The sequence below is a fragment of the Manacus candei genome, unplaced genomic scaffold (assembly GCF_025592945.1).
Source record: "Manacus candei isolate 608988 ecotype Guabito, Panama unplaced genomic scaffold, ASM2559294v1 h1tg000028l, whole genome shotgun sequence".
Classification (NCBI taxonomy): domain Eukaryota; kingdom Metazoa; phylum Chordata; class Aves; order Passeriformes; family Pipridae; genus Manacus; species Manacus candei.
Genome location: NW_026138076.1, coordinates 35742517 through 35760237, shown reverse-complemented (window position 1 = coordinate 35760237; position 17721 = coordinate 35742517). Strand labels below are relative to the sequence as shown.

The 17721-nt window shown below is 37.8% G+C and overlaps 1 protein-coding gene across 12 annotated transcripts in view; it reads left to right on the top strand.

Annotated features, from left to right (window-relative positions):
- PDLIM5 (PDZ and LIM domain 5) overlaps positions 1-17721 on the top strand; it is a 126635-nt gene that overhangs the window by 79125 nt on the left and 29789 nt on the right. For 3 of the 12 annotated variants that reach the window (XM_051789770.1, XM_051789772.1, XM_051789771.1), the window contains one exon: positions 585-1598. The exons of the other annotated variants lie outside the window; for them this stretch is intronic. In XM_051789770.1, coding sequence (XP_051645730.1) covers positions 585-678 — 94 coding nt within the window. In that variant the 3' untranslated portion in view covers positions 679-1598. Of the gene's footprint in view, positions 1-584; positions 1599-17721 lie in introns of those variants that run through there. 12 annotated transcript variants of the gene reach the window in all.

Here is a 17721-nt window from a genome sequence, read left to right as displayed (position 1 = left end):
TTTGCATGTCTTAATTCTTAACTTGTAGTGTTTGGTGCATTTGTGTGACATCTTGATGTTTTTAAAATATTGCTTCTTTTTTGCCTTTTACTTCAGCATGTAAAAACCAAGATCTTTTTCTCCAGAGACAAACCTTTCTAAATCTGTTGGTGCAGTCCAGTAGTAAAGTTTGTGCAGGAGTTTGTGCAGAGATTTTCTGTAAGCTTGGACTGATTTGGTTGTCTGTATGAGGTCAGCTTGTTGATGTGTTTTCCTTTTCCTGAGTCTAACCAGGCGTTTTTGATTTGCGAGTGTTCATCAGATTGCAAGGCATAGCTGGAAAATACTGTTATTCTGGACTGCAAATGAGGGTCACCTGTCTCCTTGCTTTGGAATAAGTGTTATTCAAAATGAGCACCAATCAGCGGCTAAATCTAATCGTTCTTAAAGTCGATGAGACTTTGACTAACACTGGATCCAACTTTTTGACAGAGAGGAAAACAAAGTGATAGGAATAGTGCATGGAGTTTGCATGCTCACTTGTGAAACTGCTTGAGACAATCTTTCTTTCTTTCTTATTTTTCTTCTATCACTTCTTTCCACAGGGAAAAGGTTCACAGCCACGTCATTAGCCCCAAATATACAAAATTACGTGACTGGCACCATGAAGTCTCAGCACGTGTTCTTAATGTCCAGTGATCTTACCCAAGTTGCAAAAGCAAAACACAAACACTTCCTTCTTTTCTTCTTTTCCATCTGCTTTGCAAAAAAAAAAAGAAAAAAAGAGAGAAAAAAGAAAACTTATTTCACTAGCCTTTCTGCAAGAGAAATTCTAGCCTTTTCTATACTTTTCTAACACTTTCCTACTGACGTGTAAAAAATGGGATGAAAATGTTTTTGTGCTAATCATTAGTTGACAAAAAATTACATATTTAAAACAGAACAACTTGGGTGACTGAATCTTCCAACATGGGGGAGGAGATGGCTGTTTCAGTTTTTTTTTTTTTTTTTTTTTGCCTGAAAGGAGTCATTTGCATTGCTGAGTTTCAGTTACTGTAGGCTGTTAGAAAGCAGAAAATTTGGAACAAAAGAATAAGAAATTGTATTACCTTGATTTTGGGGCTGGGGGAAGAAGATGAAGAGAAACTGTATGCACTTATTTCAAGCTGTCATACTTACCAGGACAATTATTTTGGATTTGACTAGCAGGTCAATTTTAGAGTGGTTGTAAATGTTTTACAAAGTACAGCAAGAAGACAGACTGCTTTTAAGCAAAGAAAAAATAAATTAAAAAATATATATTCCAATGTTGTGAATTGAAGTGAAAGCTCAATATAAGGATTCTGCTGCTTAGACTAGTAATATATTCATGTTTTGGAAAACTTAAAAAAAAGAATAATTGAGCAGAATGTTGCTGTGTACCTGTAAGAGCTTCAACACAAGATAAGACAGTAGTATTTATTTATTATAGAGTGAAGCTTATAGGCTTTCTTGTGTTTATAAAAACTTCACAGCCCTATGGTTCTCCTGTAAAATAATGTATTATAGTAGCTACACATTCATTAATTTATGCGTTCTGAAGCTTGAAGAGTATTTTAATAAAAGTTGCTTTTATCTTAGCTCTGTCTGTTTTTCTTTTGAGTCTCTTGGACTCCTTGGATAGTCTTCTCATGCATGGAGCTGAAATTTCATTGCACCTTCACAGGTTATAGGAAGAGAAACAATTAAATCCCTGCTGCATACTAGAAATAATCTGAATTGTATAAAACTATCACAGGATTAGAGTTCCTGATCATGTTAAAAATGGGGTATGTGTTTGTGTTGTCAAAATCAACACGAGATTTGCAGAAATCAATAAAATTATTGACCTATTTGGGGGGCTACAGGAGTAATTCTTCTTCTAAATAAAACTCTCTTTTGGCTTTTGCAGCATTTATTGAACCGGCTAATGTTTCAGATCTCAAAGGTGAATTGTAAAGCACATATAAAAGCCCAGTCTTTCATAATTGCTCAATGAGAACCATTGCATTTGGTTTGGTGTTTATGCAGCTGACCTACACGGTCTTCTGTTGGAATTAGTCGTGTGAACAGATGCTTCTGCAGACTTGGGGGGATTGTTTTTTTCTTGCACAACTTGGGAACTTGAAAGGAGTAGAGACCTGTGGAAGCATATTAAGCCTGTGTTTCCTTTTCAGAGGGTTTATGCTGCTATGCAGTACAGCAGTAGCTTATGGTATTTGTCATTTTATCTTTAGGAAAAGACAAACAGAAAATGGAGACTTCAGGTAATAGCCAAGTTATCTAACACTAACAGTCACCAATGTGGATGCCTAACAATGCACAACATAAAGTACAACTAGATTTGCCCTGGTAATGATGGAGCAAGGGATACCACATCTTACACACCTTTTGGGTTAACTCCTTAGGGACAGTGGGAGAAAATATTCACTTTAATAATTTCACTAAAGACTGTTTTGATGAGAAGCGCCCATCAGTTTGATTTCTGTCGTCCCCTGCATCACATAACTTGATAGTGAGTACTGTGTTACTAAACCCAAGTGTGTTACTGAGTGCACTTACACCACAATATAATCATTTGATAGAATACCACATATTAAAGTAGGAATGTGAAGTAGTGTATAAAATTGTTTTGCTGGGTTTCTATAGTTTCTTTTTGAATGGAAAGACAGATGGGAGTTGTAGAGAACATCAATGCAATGAAAACTATGAAAGGTAATCACTTAAACTCTCTGTAAAGGTTTCTTCTTAAAGGCAGAATGGTTTGACCTTCAAGTATTTCTATGTTTTGGGGATGTCTCTAGGTAACGAGAATATTTTCATGTCATTATTAAACTTACCATTATGTTTATCTGTCTCACCAGCTCTTATCCCTCGAAAGGTGAATTGCTTTAGGGAGAAATAGAAGAAAAACCCTCTCTAAATAATCCAAAGAATAGAAACCTCTGATAAAGTCTGTCTTTTGAAGATATAGGAGTAGTTTGAGAAAGGCTACTAAAATTATTAGTTTTCTATAAATTCATAATTAAAAAAAAAATCACTAGTTCCAAAAATGTTTTATGAATGGTGAAATTAATTTCATTTACTGCTTTAAAGATGTCTTTTCTTCACCCGATATCCCCATGCACAACAGTTACTGGTGTTAAATTTTGGACTTTTTGTTACTGTTTCCAAAACAATGGGCCACTTTTTCATTTGCATGTGAATAACATGCCCTAGCTCATGTCTGTTTCCCAGCATACATCTGATCTTTGAAAAAATATTCAGAATGGTTTTTGATATAAATGAATAAGCTTAAATTTTAGAAATCTCCTAGCAGTATGAATATGATAATGAAATTGAAACTTCTCTTTCATCAGTCATCTACAGAAAAATATCCCAATTTAGTAATATTCAGCTTTTCAGGCAGGCATTGTCCAAGAGAGATTTTCTGTGTGGTTTTTTATTATTGTTTATTTTTAAACTGTAAACTACTAGGGATTTTTGTGTGGATAAAATAGATTTTTCAGAGAAAAGCCTGAAGGACAAGAAATAGAATTAGAAAGCCCTCACTGAAATGTGTAAATTGCAGTTACTTAAAACACAGAAAGGCAGTGTCTGACCTTTGTATAAAGTTTATTTATGTGTTTTAGTAACTAATTAGTTCTATTTCTGCAGCACCGTATTTCCAAATTTGTTTTACATATTCACTTTTAGCCATCTCCTTTTGAGCAACCAGGTATAGATTTAGTTTTGGCTTTAAACCAATTCATTGTCCTGAGTGAAGATGTGTCTGGATTTTCCAGATTTGTAGTTTAGTTAATCCATAGTAGCTGGAAAATATTTGTCCTACTCTTGGTCAGTCCTGAAACAACCTGTCATAAATCATGTATTTATTTTTTTCTCCCCTATGTCATAAATATATGTAAAGCATACATGCAGATCTACCTGCTGGAGCAGGAGCCCAGGATACCTGTATTAATTTGAATAAAAACTCCATAGCTACCCTGACTTTGGAGATGCCACCTACACCAGAATTTCCATCCACGCTTTTACCACCTACAAGGTCTGCTCCCTGGTCATTCCTAAGTATTCAATAATTTTCAGCACTTAAGGGTCCCTACTTGATTAAGATAATTGATTCTGCATGCTAATATAAGAAAAAAACCCCACGGCGGCAATACCTGCCCCTGTGGCTAATTCAGTCCGTTCAAAACTTGTTGCTGTGATTGCTCTCTAAGTTGTAGTTTACTTTTATTTTTGTGTATTACAGTGATATGTCTGATAGGTGCTTTTCTTCTGGTAGAGAGCTTTAAGACAACATTTTCTAGATTTGGGTTTTTTTCCTATCGCAACTGAATAAAAGAAAGGATATGAAAAATATTGAGAAACATATAGTTTAACCTTCACAAAACTAACACCCCAAAAAAGTTGTAGCAAAAAGCATATAAAGCTGTAAAATACTACTTGGCTTTCTGAGTTTAAAAGCAGCAGGACACACTCAACCTTCACTGAAAGCATGATACTTCCTAAGTGTATTTTGCATCATTTTATCCCCCTAATTGTATTTTACTGAAAACTCCACAGTCTTTTTGGTGGTTTTGGGGGGAATCTGGTGGGTTTTTTGCTTGGTTGGTTGGTTGGGTTTTGGGGTTTTTTTTTGGTTTGGATTTTTTTTTCTTTTTTTCCAATATACTAACACTTTCATGCACAGTGTTTCCTGTTCTGCGTACTATTTTAATGTGGATTAAAAAATCTCTTTTTCTGTGTGTCTTCACTTGGTTTTATTTGTCTGACTGGAGTGAAAACAGTACTAAACCAGAACCTGCAGCTGCTCTTTTGCCAATAGCAGATTCCTGCCCTGGCAGTGTCCCCTCTCCCAGACTTTCTGAACATATTGCCACAGCAGCTCCTGGGAGGTAAATTATTCACTGGGGGGGGGGGTGGGGGGGTGATTCAGTTAACAGTCTATCTATATGTTCTAGTCTGGATTTGTCTCTCTTGGAGGAGAGACAGTTGTTTGTCATTCACTTAAAATAAACTTCATTAATCTGCTGTGACTAGGGATTTTCCTGGAAATAGTAGGAGGGGGAAGAAGAAAAATTAAATGAAGCTGAGGAAATTCATGAACAGTCTCATGGTTACCAGTTACAGTAAGACACAATATTTAGTGTGTGTACATTGTTGGGGGTACCCACCCTATCACTTGGATGGAGTAGCTTTTCAGTGGTCTGAACAACTTAGAAGTGAATATGAATTTAAAAATAGAAAAATGTGGATTATTAATTTCATAACACTGTGATGTGCTATGATGCAATCAAAGAAACTACAGGATTACTTGTAAAATTTCCTGTCACTGGCCTTGGATAGCTTTACTGATGCTTACCTTGGCAAGATTGGTGGTGGTTTGGAGGTCATCTATGAATACTAGACAGTGACAGTAATTTGGAGCGTTATGATGCTCTTATTGAAAGTCAATAACATTTTCTGGTGGTTTGTGTTTCATTGTGCAGGAGTGGTTTTTAGTTTCAGATAGCTAGTGTTCATTAAACATGCACAAGAACAAAGTTATAAACTGAAACAAAGCTGTTCCTTTAAAAATGAGAATTAAATTAACAATGCCTGGTCCTGCCAGGCCCCTAGACAGAAACTCATGCTTTTGTAAAGCATACAAGAATATACTATTGCCTACACCTGTGTGGGCTTTCTGCAACTAGAAAACTAATACTAAGATTTGGAATTGACAGTCTCACCTTTAAAGCAGTAGTCTCAATTAGCTGAGAGGTGAGGAGAAACCTGACATCAAAATAAAAGTCTGTTTGGTCATCTTTTGAAGACTTTTTTGTTGTCTGGGAGAAGCAGGTACCTCCATGAGCTAACATGACAGTGGGCAGGAAGGGATAGTGGGTGATGGTGGTGTGGGTACCTTCATGGTAACCTTTGGTTTGAACCAATACAGTAAAGAAGATTTGGTTGTGATGTTTCAGCAACACGTTCTCTCAAATCACCAAAGATGAAAAATACATGCAGAAGATGTATGGCAATACTCCTGGTGAGGATTTTTATTTTAGCAGGAAACCTGGGATGAAAAGGGCAGGGGAAAAATTACTGCTTCAATAATTGATTTTCGTGCCTACCAATGAAACTCTAGTGTGATTACATCCACTTGTGCCATTGCTGAAAGTATTCAAGACCAGATTGGATGCAGCTCTGATCAACCTGGTTTAGTGAAAGATGTCTCTGCCAACAACAAGGAGGTTGGAATTAGATGATCTTTAAGATCCCTTCCAACCCAGATCATTCTATGATTCTATTGAGCTGCAGGGATGCCTTGCAGATACCACAACAACTATAGTGTTCTGAGCACCAAGGAGTCTTTTCTAAGTCCTAGCTCTGCATCTGAGTCCAGGAAAAGGAAATTTAAAACTTCTCTCACTCAAGACCTGTGGCTCTAAATTTATTACTTGGCAAAATTAACCTAACCAGAGAGCAGCTTCAAAATGAGAAATCAGAAAGGACAGATATGTTCATGGTGGTTCAGGACAAGAGCCAAAGTATTTATACAAATAGTCAAAAAAGTAGATTATAAGAATTTTCTGCTCAAGAAGGGCAGAAATTTGAGCAGCTTCTGCAGAGCTGTAGAGGAAAGGTTTAGCATTGAGTGTGGGAAGGAGAACATAAATTATTTGATAAAGCTGTGTAGTCTTGATTCTCTCCTGAAATGAAACAAGCAACTATATTCGATGTTAGTGTTTTGTTACTGAGCTGATGTCGCTGCTTTTATAACACTCTTTTGGGTGGGAAATACATCAAATCTGATCTCCAAACCCCCTTTTTTACAAAATGGCAGCTATTGGAAATCTGTATGGAGCAACTGGTGAGTGCCATGTCAGGCACTCGGGTCAGTAGACTTTCTCTTGCCACTGAAGCCTTGCATTTGTTGTCAGTGGCTGGCATAGGTCCTTATTTTCCTAATGGGCTCCATCTTTCCTTGGCTGAAGCTCTGTGATTTGTACCACCCACTACTAAACCACTAAGAAGGAGAAAGCTTGCTGTGAAATGTATGAAGGATCTGGATTTGATTACTGGATTAAAGTTAGGTTTACTGCTTATAAGGCAGACCTCATAATGCTTTTTTATTGTAGTTTTAGTTCTTTATTAAAAGCCTTAACTAGTAGGATGGCAATATAGCCAACTACTATAATTTGTAGTGTATTATTAGTCTATTTCATATATGCAGTGTCCTCCTCTAAGTTTAGCAGTAAAATATTTAAGAGCAATTACAGCCTTTCCAGAAAACTGCAAAAAGTCATCTTAAAAGGTAATCCTGGCAACCTTAGACCATGTAAACCACAGAATCTGGCACTTCCTGAGAAAACACATAGCTAATGTGAAGCAGATGCAATGCTAGCAGGTCTTTAGATTGCTTTTTTATATACATGCTTTTTACAGTCATACAGAATTAGTTTCATATTTTCTTTTAATGCAATTATGCCTGATATAAATACAAAGACATAGTACTAGATAGTAGGTACTGATCTTGATTTTTGTTGTGTACTTTCTGACAAGTGGACAGCCAAGAATATTCTCTGCAGAAATCTCCAAGAGTAATTTCTTAGTCCTTTTCTAGCTACTGCCAAATCAAGTGAAAAATGGAAACACAACGAGTTTGTATTCAATAAGACTTGGAGTCAACTTGTTCTCCCTTTGGAGGATATACCATGTGTTACTTATCACCCTTGTCCTCATCTTCTTCAAGACCCTTTTTATGACTTGCAAAATTTCATATTGATGCTGTGTGAAGTTTTGGAGAGCTTGAGGTCAACTCCAGGAAAGGGTAGAATCTGTGCATACACCTGTTTTGTCGTGAATTGTTAACTGCTGTTGTAGTCTCTTCAACTCAGACAGGTCTCCTTTTTGACAGGTTTGACACATCTGCATCAGTTTTCCTAAACAACTTCCGTCAGTTGTAGTCATCATGGAAAAGGGAGTTTGCAAAGACAGAAGTTGCTCATTTAATTGGCAAATTAGCATCAGGCTGGGGAGAAGAGGAAGTCTAAGGGTGACCAAACTAAAACTGTCAGGTCTTTAATGGTTGTTTTGGTTTGATGACAAGCAAGAGGAAGTAAAATATGGGGAGAAATATTACTTTCTTGAGAATGCTGCTTGTCCTTTTGCTTCCTTTTATTTCATAGAACTTTTGTTTGAGAACCTTTTGGAAGTCTTACCCAAGTGTACACCTCATCTCCATTCAATTTTTCAGATTTTAAATACCAGCAGCCAAGTAGCCACAATGCCTAAAGTGTCATCTACTTACACTAGGTAGAGTTTCTAATATACAACTTGCTGTTGTTCAAGTTTGCTGTCTTTTGAGTAAGTACTTTAAACTACCCAAATAGTTTGGTTTTGTGGTTAAACAAGTGCTCAAACTTCAGCTGTGAAAATGCCCCAAAAATTAGTTTTGTCTGATTCCTAGGGAATGAGCATTTGCTTCGCAGGAAAGAAGGAAAAAAAGCCCTCACCTGCTACTCACTTATTCTTCTTACAAAAGATGCAAAACACCAGGTAGAAAGAGTTGTCAATTACTGTTTTGTATTTTTAATCAAATGAGAGATTTCTTCTCCATATTTCATCTCACTATAACTACTTGTGAAATTAACATCAACCAGGAAAATAGCTGTGGAGTTGCCTGCTCCAGGCGCAGCAAGCTTTTTGCCAGCTGATGAAGCACCTCATCTCCCCATGAAGTGTGCTGTGGCCACGCAGACTGCTGAGTTCCCCCTGCCTGCTGACCCAGTGGGGTGGCCGCCTTCTGCAGCCCCATGTGTGGAAACGGTCCTCGGGCTGCCTCCTGCTCTAGCCAGGTACATCCGAGCCCACCTGTGTTAGGAAGGCACGATCAGAAACTGTAATTGTACATACAGTGAAGCACAGAATAGTTTGGTTTGAAGGGACTGTAAAGATCATCTGGTTCCAGCACCTCGTGCTGTGGGCAGGGACACTTTCCACTGGACCATGTTGCTCAGATTCCCATCCAACCTGACCTTGAACATTTCCAGGGTGGGGCGTCCACAGCTTCTCTGGGCAACCTGTTCCAGTGCCTCACCATCCTCACAAGGATTGCTTCCTAATATCTAATTTAAATCTCTCTTCTTTTAGTTAAAGTCATACAGTTTCATCTGATTTTTTTGATGATGATGCTGTAATGATGGAGCAGCTTACAGGTGTTTCCTGACCTGCTGACGATTTACATAATAATTAGAAATTCAAGTAGCTTTTAGGCAAAAGTTAGAAAAATAATTTAAAAATTAAAGCAGACCTTTGATGGAGGAGGAAAAGCAGTCACGGGTAGAAGGACTGCGTTGGCAAAAGTTGGTGATATGAGGAGAATATATAGTGTCCAAGTGTGGAAGAAGGTTTTGGGGTAAGGCACAGTGTGCATAATGCATGGTGCTTTGATATTCCACATCTTATTCACCAGACTTTCAAAGGTTAGTCATATTTGCTACAGAGTGTGTGTTTTTAAACTGTCAAATAGCCTGAAGTTTTTGGAAGAGAATACAGGCATTAACTTGTGCAGTGATGGGACATACCAGTAGTGAAAGAAAGTGCTTCCCTCCATAATGAACACTACAGGATATTAAATCATATCTGGTTTTTGGGGTCTTGTTTTGTTTTGTGTTTGGGGGGAGGGTGTTGAGTGGGGGTTTTTTGTTGTTTTTTTATGGATAAGGAGGGTGTTTAAAAAAATCCTTAAATTAATTCCACCTGAGCTTTAGTTAGCATTGCCAGGGGTGTAATAAGTGTTTGATTAACAACTTTTCTTCTCTTGCTGCTTTTGGGCAGGCATGAAGCATCTCTGCCTACTTGCGAAGCAAATTCTTTCAATAAAATCTCAAGCTTTCAATCTAAATCATCTATAAGTCATACAAGGTAAATCTTTTAAGGTATATCTACAGAAGACACTAGGTGTAAGCAAGGTATTCAGGCACTGGTTTTGCATTTAAATCTGAAAAGTGATATATAGTTATGTAAGTGTTCGGAGTGTTCCGTTGATTTCTGTAGTTATTTTAAAAAATATACAGCAATTCAGTGGATAATCTTGAAATTTTAAAATAAAAACCTGAGTTACAGATTCACTAGTGTAGAACTTACCTTGAAGCCAGTCTAGTGCCAGTCTAGTTTTTTCAGATTTTTTTGTCTGTTTACATTCATTTCCACCCATATAATAAGTAGGGAAAATGAAAAGGGGGTGAGTGGCATGCTGAATTTGATAAAGGTGGCTAAAAATGGATCTGATGAAGCTATATCAGCAAATATTCCGAAGTTTTCTATGTTTACTGTTTATTATGAAAAAAGAGGAGAAGATAAATTATCTTCAAGGCTCATTCTGTCCACACCAGGGAGACTCATGTGGATCCACATGAAGTGTTCTGGGGCCTGGTTCAGTGGGAATGACCCAGGGTTGCAAGGCGGGGTCTAGGATGTGGAATTTGAAGGCTGACAGATGCTAAATGCTCATGTGGTGGAGGGAAGGTTTTATTTGTGGTTGAAATCAAAATTGCTGTTTTCTATATTAGCATTCAAGTGGCTAATAACATTGCCTCACATCTCTGTGAGCTGGAAACCTACAATCACGTAACTTTCCAGTGATTAATATGGTCTGATATTGTACTGTGTCTCTGTCAATCTTCCTGCTTTCTCTGTTTTCTCCTTTGTTGGCTTAAAGCGTCTGTGCTACAAAAGTACTGCAGGAAAATCCCTCGAGAAGTCTGCCGATCCTTGGACCCACTCCTCTCTCAGTTCTTTCTCCTTTCAAGCAGAGATCAAAAATTAAGAGCGTGGCTGCTGCTACTGTGTCTGCTGCTCTTGCTGTCCGGGCCAGGTAGACATAAACTTTAAAAGGAATGTTTTTTAGCTTGGCTTAAGAAAGTTCAAGTTCACACAAGAATAACTGGTCCCTGGCAAGGCTGTGAAATCAGCTCTTTCACACTAGTGTGGTAGGCAAGTCATTAGAATATGTCCAAGGCTCCCATGCCCTTTTTTTAGCTTACCTCCAGACTGTCACTCTGAACCTTGGTGAGTAATTCTACCATTCTATTCCTCATGACGCCTGTTTTACAGTTCAGTTAGTAAATTAACTGTAAATAACATTTGTGTTGCATGGGTGACAAAGAATAATCTGTATTGTCGAGGAACTTTTCAATGTTTGAAAACAACTTTCTGAGTTCCATCTAAGACTTTACTGTATTGCTTTTTATAAAGGTTTGCTTAAGAGTAAAAATTTTGACAAGTTTTTCAATCATCCATTCATATCAGTGAAATATTTTTGATTGTGCAATAATGTGTACATTTATGTTTTAAATTACATAGATATCCTAATGTACTAATAAATTATGTACATTATAAATCAAACACAAACCCAGAAAATTAAAAAATATAAGAAAAAGATTAAATAAACACTATTTCCCAATTACTTTTTATTTTACTTTATCAATGGTAAAAAAAAAAAAGTAAATTCTTCTCACACTCTTGTGGGTTGTCTTGTGCATCCCCTGAAGTGTGCAACGTCCACTTTGTGGACTTGTTGTTTAGGCATAATTCCTACATCATTTATCCTTGGCTTTTCTTAAGGGTTTTGGGGTTCCCAATGGTCCCAACCAACTCAAACTTTGTGTGGTCACCTAGCTTGTTTGTGGGGTCTTTTTAAACACTTGCTAGACTCTCCGAACCTGGTGTCTACCACTCGCTCTTGGATGCCCTGCTCACCACACCTGTCGCTAAGCCTCCTCTGCAGGCTATTGGACCCTCCAGGAAGTCCCTAAGTGCTCTGGAGTTGCCAAAGAGCAAGAGGTATTGTCCGAGTGCGGTGCACGGTTGGCACTTAGGACTCACAAGAAACCAGCTTCTCTTTCAAAGGATGTTTCTGTTGTCTGCACACTTGAAGCAGTGTGCCTATTCTGGTCTTTGACACGAGGTCACCAACCCCAAATCCTACTGATTTCACCCCTTTGCAGAACTAAGCTCCACCCTGGTCCTGCTGATGGTTTTTGTGCAAGTCCACCGTAGTAAGTGAAGGTTTCCTCACCATCATCAAGTGCCCTTCTAATATGCATGGTGCTGTTTGTGTTGTGTTGTGAACCTCCAAGGGAGGCACCATTGCTCCAAATAGCCAGCTGGAGAAGAAACAAGATATTCTGGCTTAAAACATCTATCCGGGTGAATTATTTGCAACATTTCCTTGAGTGAGTAAGCGGCGTGTTGGGCTGCAAGGGTGCTCCAGGAACAAAGAGCTGCTATTTTTCAAAACTCACTTGTAATGAATAAAATCAAACAACTGGTATGCAGTCCAGCAAATCACTATTCTAAAAATTATTTGCTGTCTAGGGCCTTTGTTCCAGAGCTGATTCTGTTCAGTGCACAGGACTGTTTGTTCTCATTTCCTGACCGCAGCTACATTAACTCTTGCTTAAGTGGGAAGCTGCAAAGGCAGAATTCTATTTGGTTATTTTACAGGGCAGTATGTATTAAATTGTGCTAAGGAAGAAATAATTTGTGGGGTTTTATTTGCATTTTCACTAGAGTTAGACTCTTCTAGAGATAAGGCCCAATTATAAGTAGAGCTGAGATCCACTTGATGTAGAATCTTCTTCTGAGTAACAAGAATTAGTTCTTTCCTCCTGTTTATGGATTCCGAGGTGACCTCAGTCACTAGGAAAGGCTAAAGTATCCCTAACCTTGGGGAGGGGAAATAGAAGTTTATTAGGCACAAACAGTCTTAAGTTGTATCAAAATTTCTAATGTTGTGGTATATCTACTTCAGAAAGAACAAAAAGGAATATTAACAGAATTGTAGTGATATATCACAACTTTGAATACTAATTTTACTTTTGCCACTGAATGATACCTATTAGAAAACCTTTTTATGTACTCATTCAAAGAGAAAACCTCTCCAGGAGTTCTGATACCTGTTTGTGCACTACAGGTGAAACCCAGGCCGTGCTGCCAGCAAGACTTTGTTCTTTAGCTGTAATGTTTATTTGGTGATACTTTAGTAGAGCTAATATTGGTGGTGAAAATGAATTCTCTGACTTCCCTTTTTTTTCTTCCTTCACTCACTAATGTGTGTTGTTTATGGCATAAGCTGCAAGTAAAGGCAGATTGTTACATGAATGGAAACTTTCTTCTCTATGTTTATCCATCGTTTGCTCACTATATGGGGAGAAATTGTCCTTGTTTTGAAGATTTTTCTTTGGAGATGCACTCACTCACTCCTGCTAGAAAGCTGAGATTCCCAAAGTGGCTCCATTTGGTTGCTGTCACTTACAAGTAAATGGGACTGTCTGTTGGGAAAGGCAGGAAACAGTGGAGAACTTCATTCCTTCTTCCATAGTTAAAGTCTAGTTTTGGAGGGTTTTAATCTGTTTTGCTCTTCCAACTGACGGAGCTGGAGAGAGATGTGCCAGGGAGCCAGAAGGTATACTGGGAGTACAGAGACCATATAAGCCTTCTTAAAAGACCATATCAGTATTGGATCCAGGCTGAATTGCTTGAAATAAACAAACATGGATTATTAGGGGATTTTAAAGGTAATTTTTAAATGTGTGAAAAATGAATTTTCTCTTAAGCCATTGCAATAGCCAGGTTACCCTGGTTCATAATGTCATAAAGGAAGGATATAATTTTCAGGCTGTTAGGGACACCCCAAATAAGTTATGACCTGAAATTTGGGAAATGTGATGTAGCAGTATGGTTAGTCCAGAGAATGTTATGCATAAACTGCATTTTCTTAAAAGGATTTTTCCCAAAATAGCTGGTGTTGATCTGGAGATGTCATACAACATATGAGGGTAGTTATTTCTGGTTTCCATATTCTCATCCTTAGTCCCAAGCTGCCAGCACCGGTAAGGAAGAAGAGATGACCAGTAGATGGAGCCAAAGAAATGACGCTTTGTGCTGTCTCGTCCTAGTAAATAAAGGAGGATGGCCTTTATTGTATGGCTTGAGAAACATGAATGAAAAGGACATAAAAGAAGATAAATGTAGTGTCAGTGAATTTCTCATTGAATTTCAACAAAGATCAAGCAACACTAATCAATTATGTCAGAAAAAAATAATGGATTTGAGAGAAATATACCCGTTAAGTGTGAGAAACTAGGTATTAAAATGTCTTTGCATTACAATCCACCTAATTACATATGTACACAAATGTCATGTGAAATGTTATTTTAAATGGCAGCTCACTTCTTCCCACAATTAAACAGTTGATAAAGAAGGAGAGCTGAAATCTAATGTCCCGTATACTCATCAGTAGATGAGTATATGACAGTATATAGTAGACTGTCTTGTTCAAAGAAAAAGTTGGCTTAACCAAGAAAGCCAAGTAAATAAACTGCTTTGGAGTTTGTGTTTTTTGGCTCTATCTTGTACAACTTCCATGAAAAGGTAATGAATCTATTTTACCAAGGTAGCTTGGACTTCTTTGCATTATCTCTGCGGAAAAACTGAAGAAGATTATAGCTATAACAAAAACTGTGTGTTGATTTTGTTCTGCAGTAAGGGTGCTCCAGAAATATCTCTCTTTTATCACTTTCACTTCACCATCTGCTCCAAAAAGCTGTCTATCTTAAACTGCTCTGTACTGGGTAGCTGCCAGAGAACTTGACCTTTTTCTGACTTAGTAACTGGCCTGAAATTGTGCTGAACATCCACACGTTTTCTTCCCCACCAGACTCCTCAGTAATGGCCTTTTTTGGATTTATAACAACCATGAAATCTTTCACTAAGCTAAGTGTTTCATCCTGATGGCAACAGAGATAACCTTAAGTTTATGGAGCTTTTGTGGTTTTTAACAAACAACACATATGCAGGAAAGGAAATGATGTATGTAATATCTTTCATGTCTAAGAATTGGAGCTCTTATTTTATTACCTTAAAAATAATTGCAAGGCAGAAGCACTGTGAAATTTTGGGAAACACCAGCAAGAATGAGTGTTGACATGTCTTTTGTTTTTGACATGACTTTTGGTTTATCTTCCTGATACTATGTCACATACAATTAGTTTAGAAAAAGGACAGTTTGGCCTTGTGAGATGAGCATTGGTGTTAACTGAGAGAAACTTATTCTCAAAGACACTTTGAGTTGTTTCTGTTAGAGCACTGCTTACAGAAGGGTTACATACTCCCTCCCTGTAACTTGATATGGAAGTAACCTCCACCCAGATGAATTTCTCTGCTCTTTGTTTCTCTATTTTGCGTTTCTTCTTTCTTGCATGTTACTGGAGCAGTGCTAGGTTAGCATGAAAAGGAAATTCTGACTGAGACCGTGGATTTGTAGGGGTGGGAACACTGGTCAGCACCAGTGTTTGTCATCTTCTATTTCTCTATTGTTACACCAGAAAACCCTTGCAAAAAAGGCATATGTATTTCCCCTGTTCATAGAGTTTTGTCATAATTCTCATACCTACCTTTTTCTGGTATCCTGTATATAGGCACAACTATCATGTATTTTAATACTGGACAAAATACATCATGTGATTTGTATGACTTAAGCAGCAAAGCTTAAATATTGTGCTGCAAAGCTTTGCAACAGTTTACTTACAGGGTTTTTATGGCAGACAAGTCATCCTTTCCTTACTTTGAAGGTGCAAAGTTTCATTAATACAAATGTTTTTAAAAAGTTTGTATTAAAAAAGTCCTTTTTTATTTTTTCCCTCTTTAGTGCTATGCAAAACATTGTGTATATAATTTGTAAGTCATTTGTTTAGGTTTCTGGAGTATGCTCGTTGTCTGCTTGGGGTTAACAGAGAACCATCAGGCAGCAATATGTAGTGCAAGGGAAGTCTTATTTTTGTTAAACCATTTTGGCTTTAGAAGACATAAAGCAGAATCAAGGCTATCATACTGTACTTGGTTGTACCAGAAACCATTTTTTTTCCCTTTTTTTTGATTGTGTGTGTCTTGGTTTTGTTTTTCTCTTGAACCTGCTTGGGAGAGAAGCTTGAGTTAGCTTTTCTAAAGTTTGTTGAAGAAATTCTGGGTGGCATTATATAGGAGTTTCAATAGAAGGATGGAGGTAGGTTTAGGCATCTATAGCCACAGATCATGAGTTTTTCTTTTCTGTTTTTTTTTTTTTCTCTTTCCTTTTTTCTCTTTTTCAAGAAAAAAAGAGTGGGGGGATGGAGAGGCAGAGCATCAAAACCTCTAAAGACATTCAGAAGGATTTTCCAGTGCAAATTTCTTAAAATATTCTGAAATGTGTTCAACCTGGTCTCTGAAAAACTGGTGCTTATTTCATGGGTGATCTCGACCCACGTCCTCCCACACAGGAGGAGGAATTATTACTTTTTCTAGAGTTTTTCCTTTTTTGCCAGTTTCCACAATGTTTTTGTTGATCAGGAGAGAGTAAGTCTAGGGAGCCTTTTGTGAACTCAGGATAAAGTTTGCACTGGCACTGGAACCCTATGTGTGTCCCCAGGCTTCAGACTGGCTCCCCAGAAAGTTGTGTTTTCCATATATGTACTCACTCTGATAGAAAAAGGCTGCACTGTGTGATAGGAATTGTTCTCCATGGAACAACAGTGTCTGTTATGTGCAAGCTAGCATATGTAAAAGATAGAGAGGCATCTTTGGCTTGCTTCTTTGCCATGAATCTTTCTGGGACTGTTTTTGCAATCTGTTTCCCTTGCAACTCACTTCCAGAATTATTTTGACTAATCTTCCTATAGCTTGTTAATCAGACTTCTCATAGGTTTTCAGGATGCAAGACTGAGTCTATCAGACTCATGTTTCACCATTCCTTCATTCTTGCACTGCTAAAACTCCTTGCCCAAAGCTTGACAGCAGAGCATTCCCATCTTGCAGGGATGTGACTCTTGGTTGCATTAGTTTTCATCATGGAAAACTTTCACATTTGCTGTAAGTATTCATCAGCTGGAGAAGGAGTTGTTCAGAGTTATGAAACAGAGTTAAAATGTTAATACTAGAGACAGAAGGTAGGTGTGTCATTAATAATAGTACAAGTGTTCTGATATCAAAATGTTCTTGACCTGAGCCTGACCAATGAGTGTCAGCTGGAAAGTCTGAGAAAGTACTCACATGGAACTTGGTAAATACATAAGGTTTGTCATTTCTCCCTCGGTTTCCTAGTAATGGCACTGAAAAGCAGATGGGAGCTCTCTTCCATAACCTGTTAATGTCCTTGAATTTCAGTGCATATTTTTGTCTCTTCAAATCATGTAGTTTCTAGATAGTGAAACTTGGGTCATCATTTTACAATATCCTAGTGAGTTACAAAATATTAGTGGAGCTAATTGTGGGTATTGTACAGCCACTTTGTAGAAGGTAAGTGTGCTTCTGAAAAGATCCATCGCTATATTTATAAAGATGGATAAAAATAATTGGAATTTGAGTGTTTCTTAGTGTAGAAGAACATAAAGTAAAATGTTGAGGAATTAATTTTGCAGCATGAATCTGAAGTTGAGCATTTCAAAGGTTGAACCTCTCATGAGGGAGACTCTGCTGAAGGAGCAGCATGTCTTTGAAAGGAAGACAAAGATGGATATATCTTTCTACAGAGAACACTGCATGTGCACTCTCAGGCAACTGTGATTGGAGGCTGTAATTCAAGAAATATGGTGGCGGCCTGAGTTTATTCAACTCTTGCTTGAAAGAACCAGACACAGGGTACAAAGGATGTCCAAGACCTATCAGAAGTTTTGCCCTGAGGCCAGCATGATCCTCTCT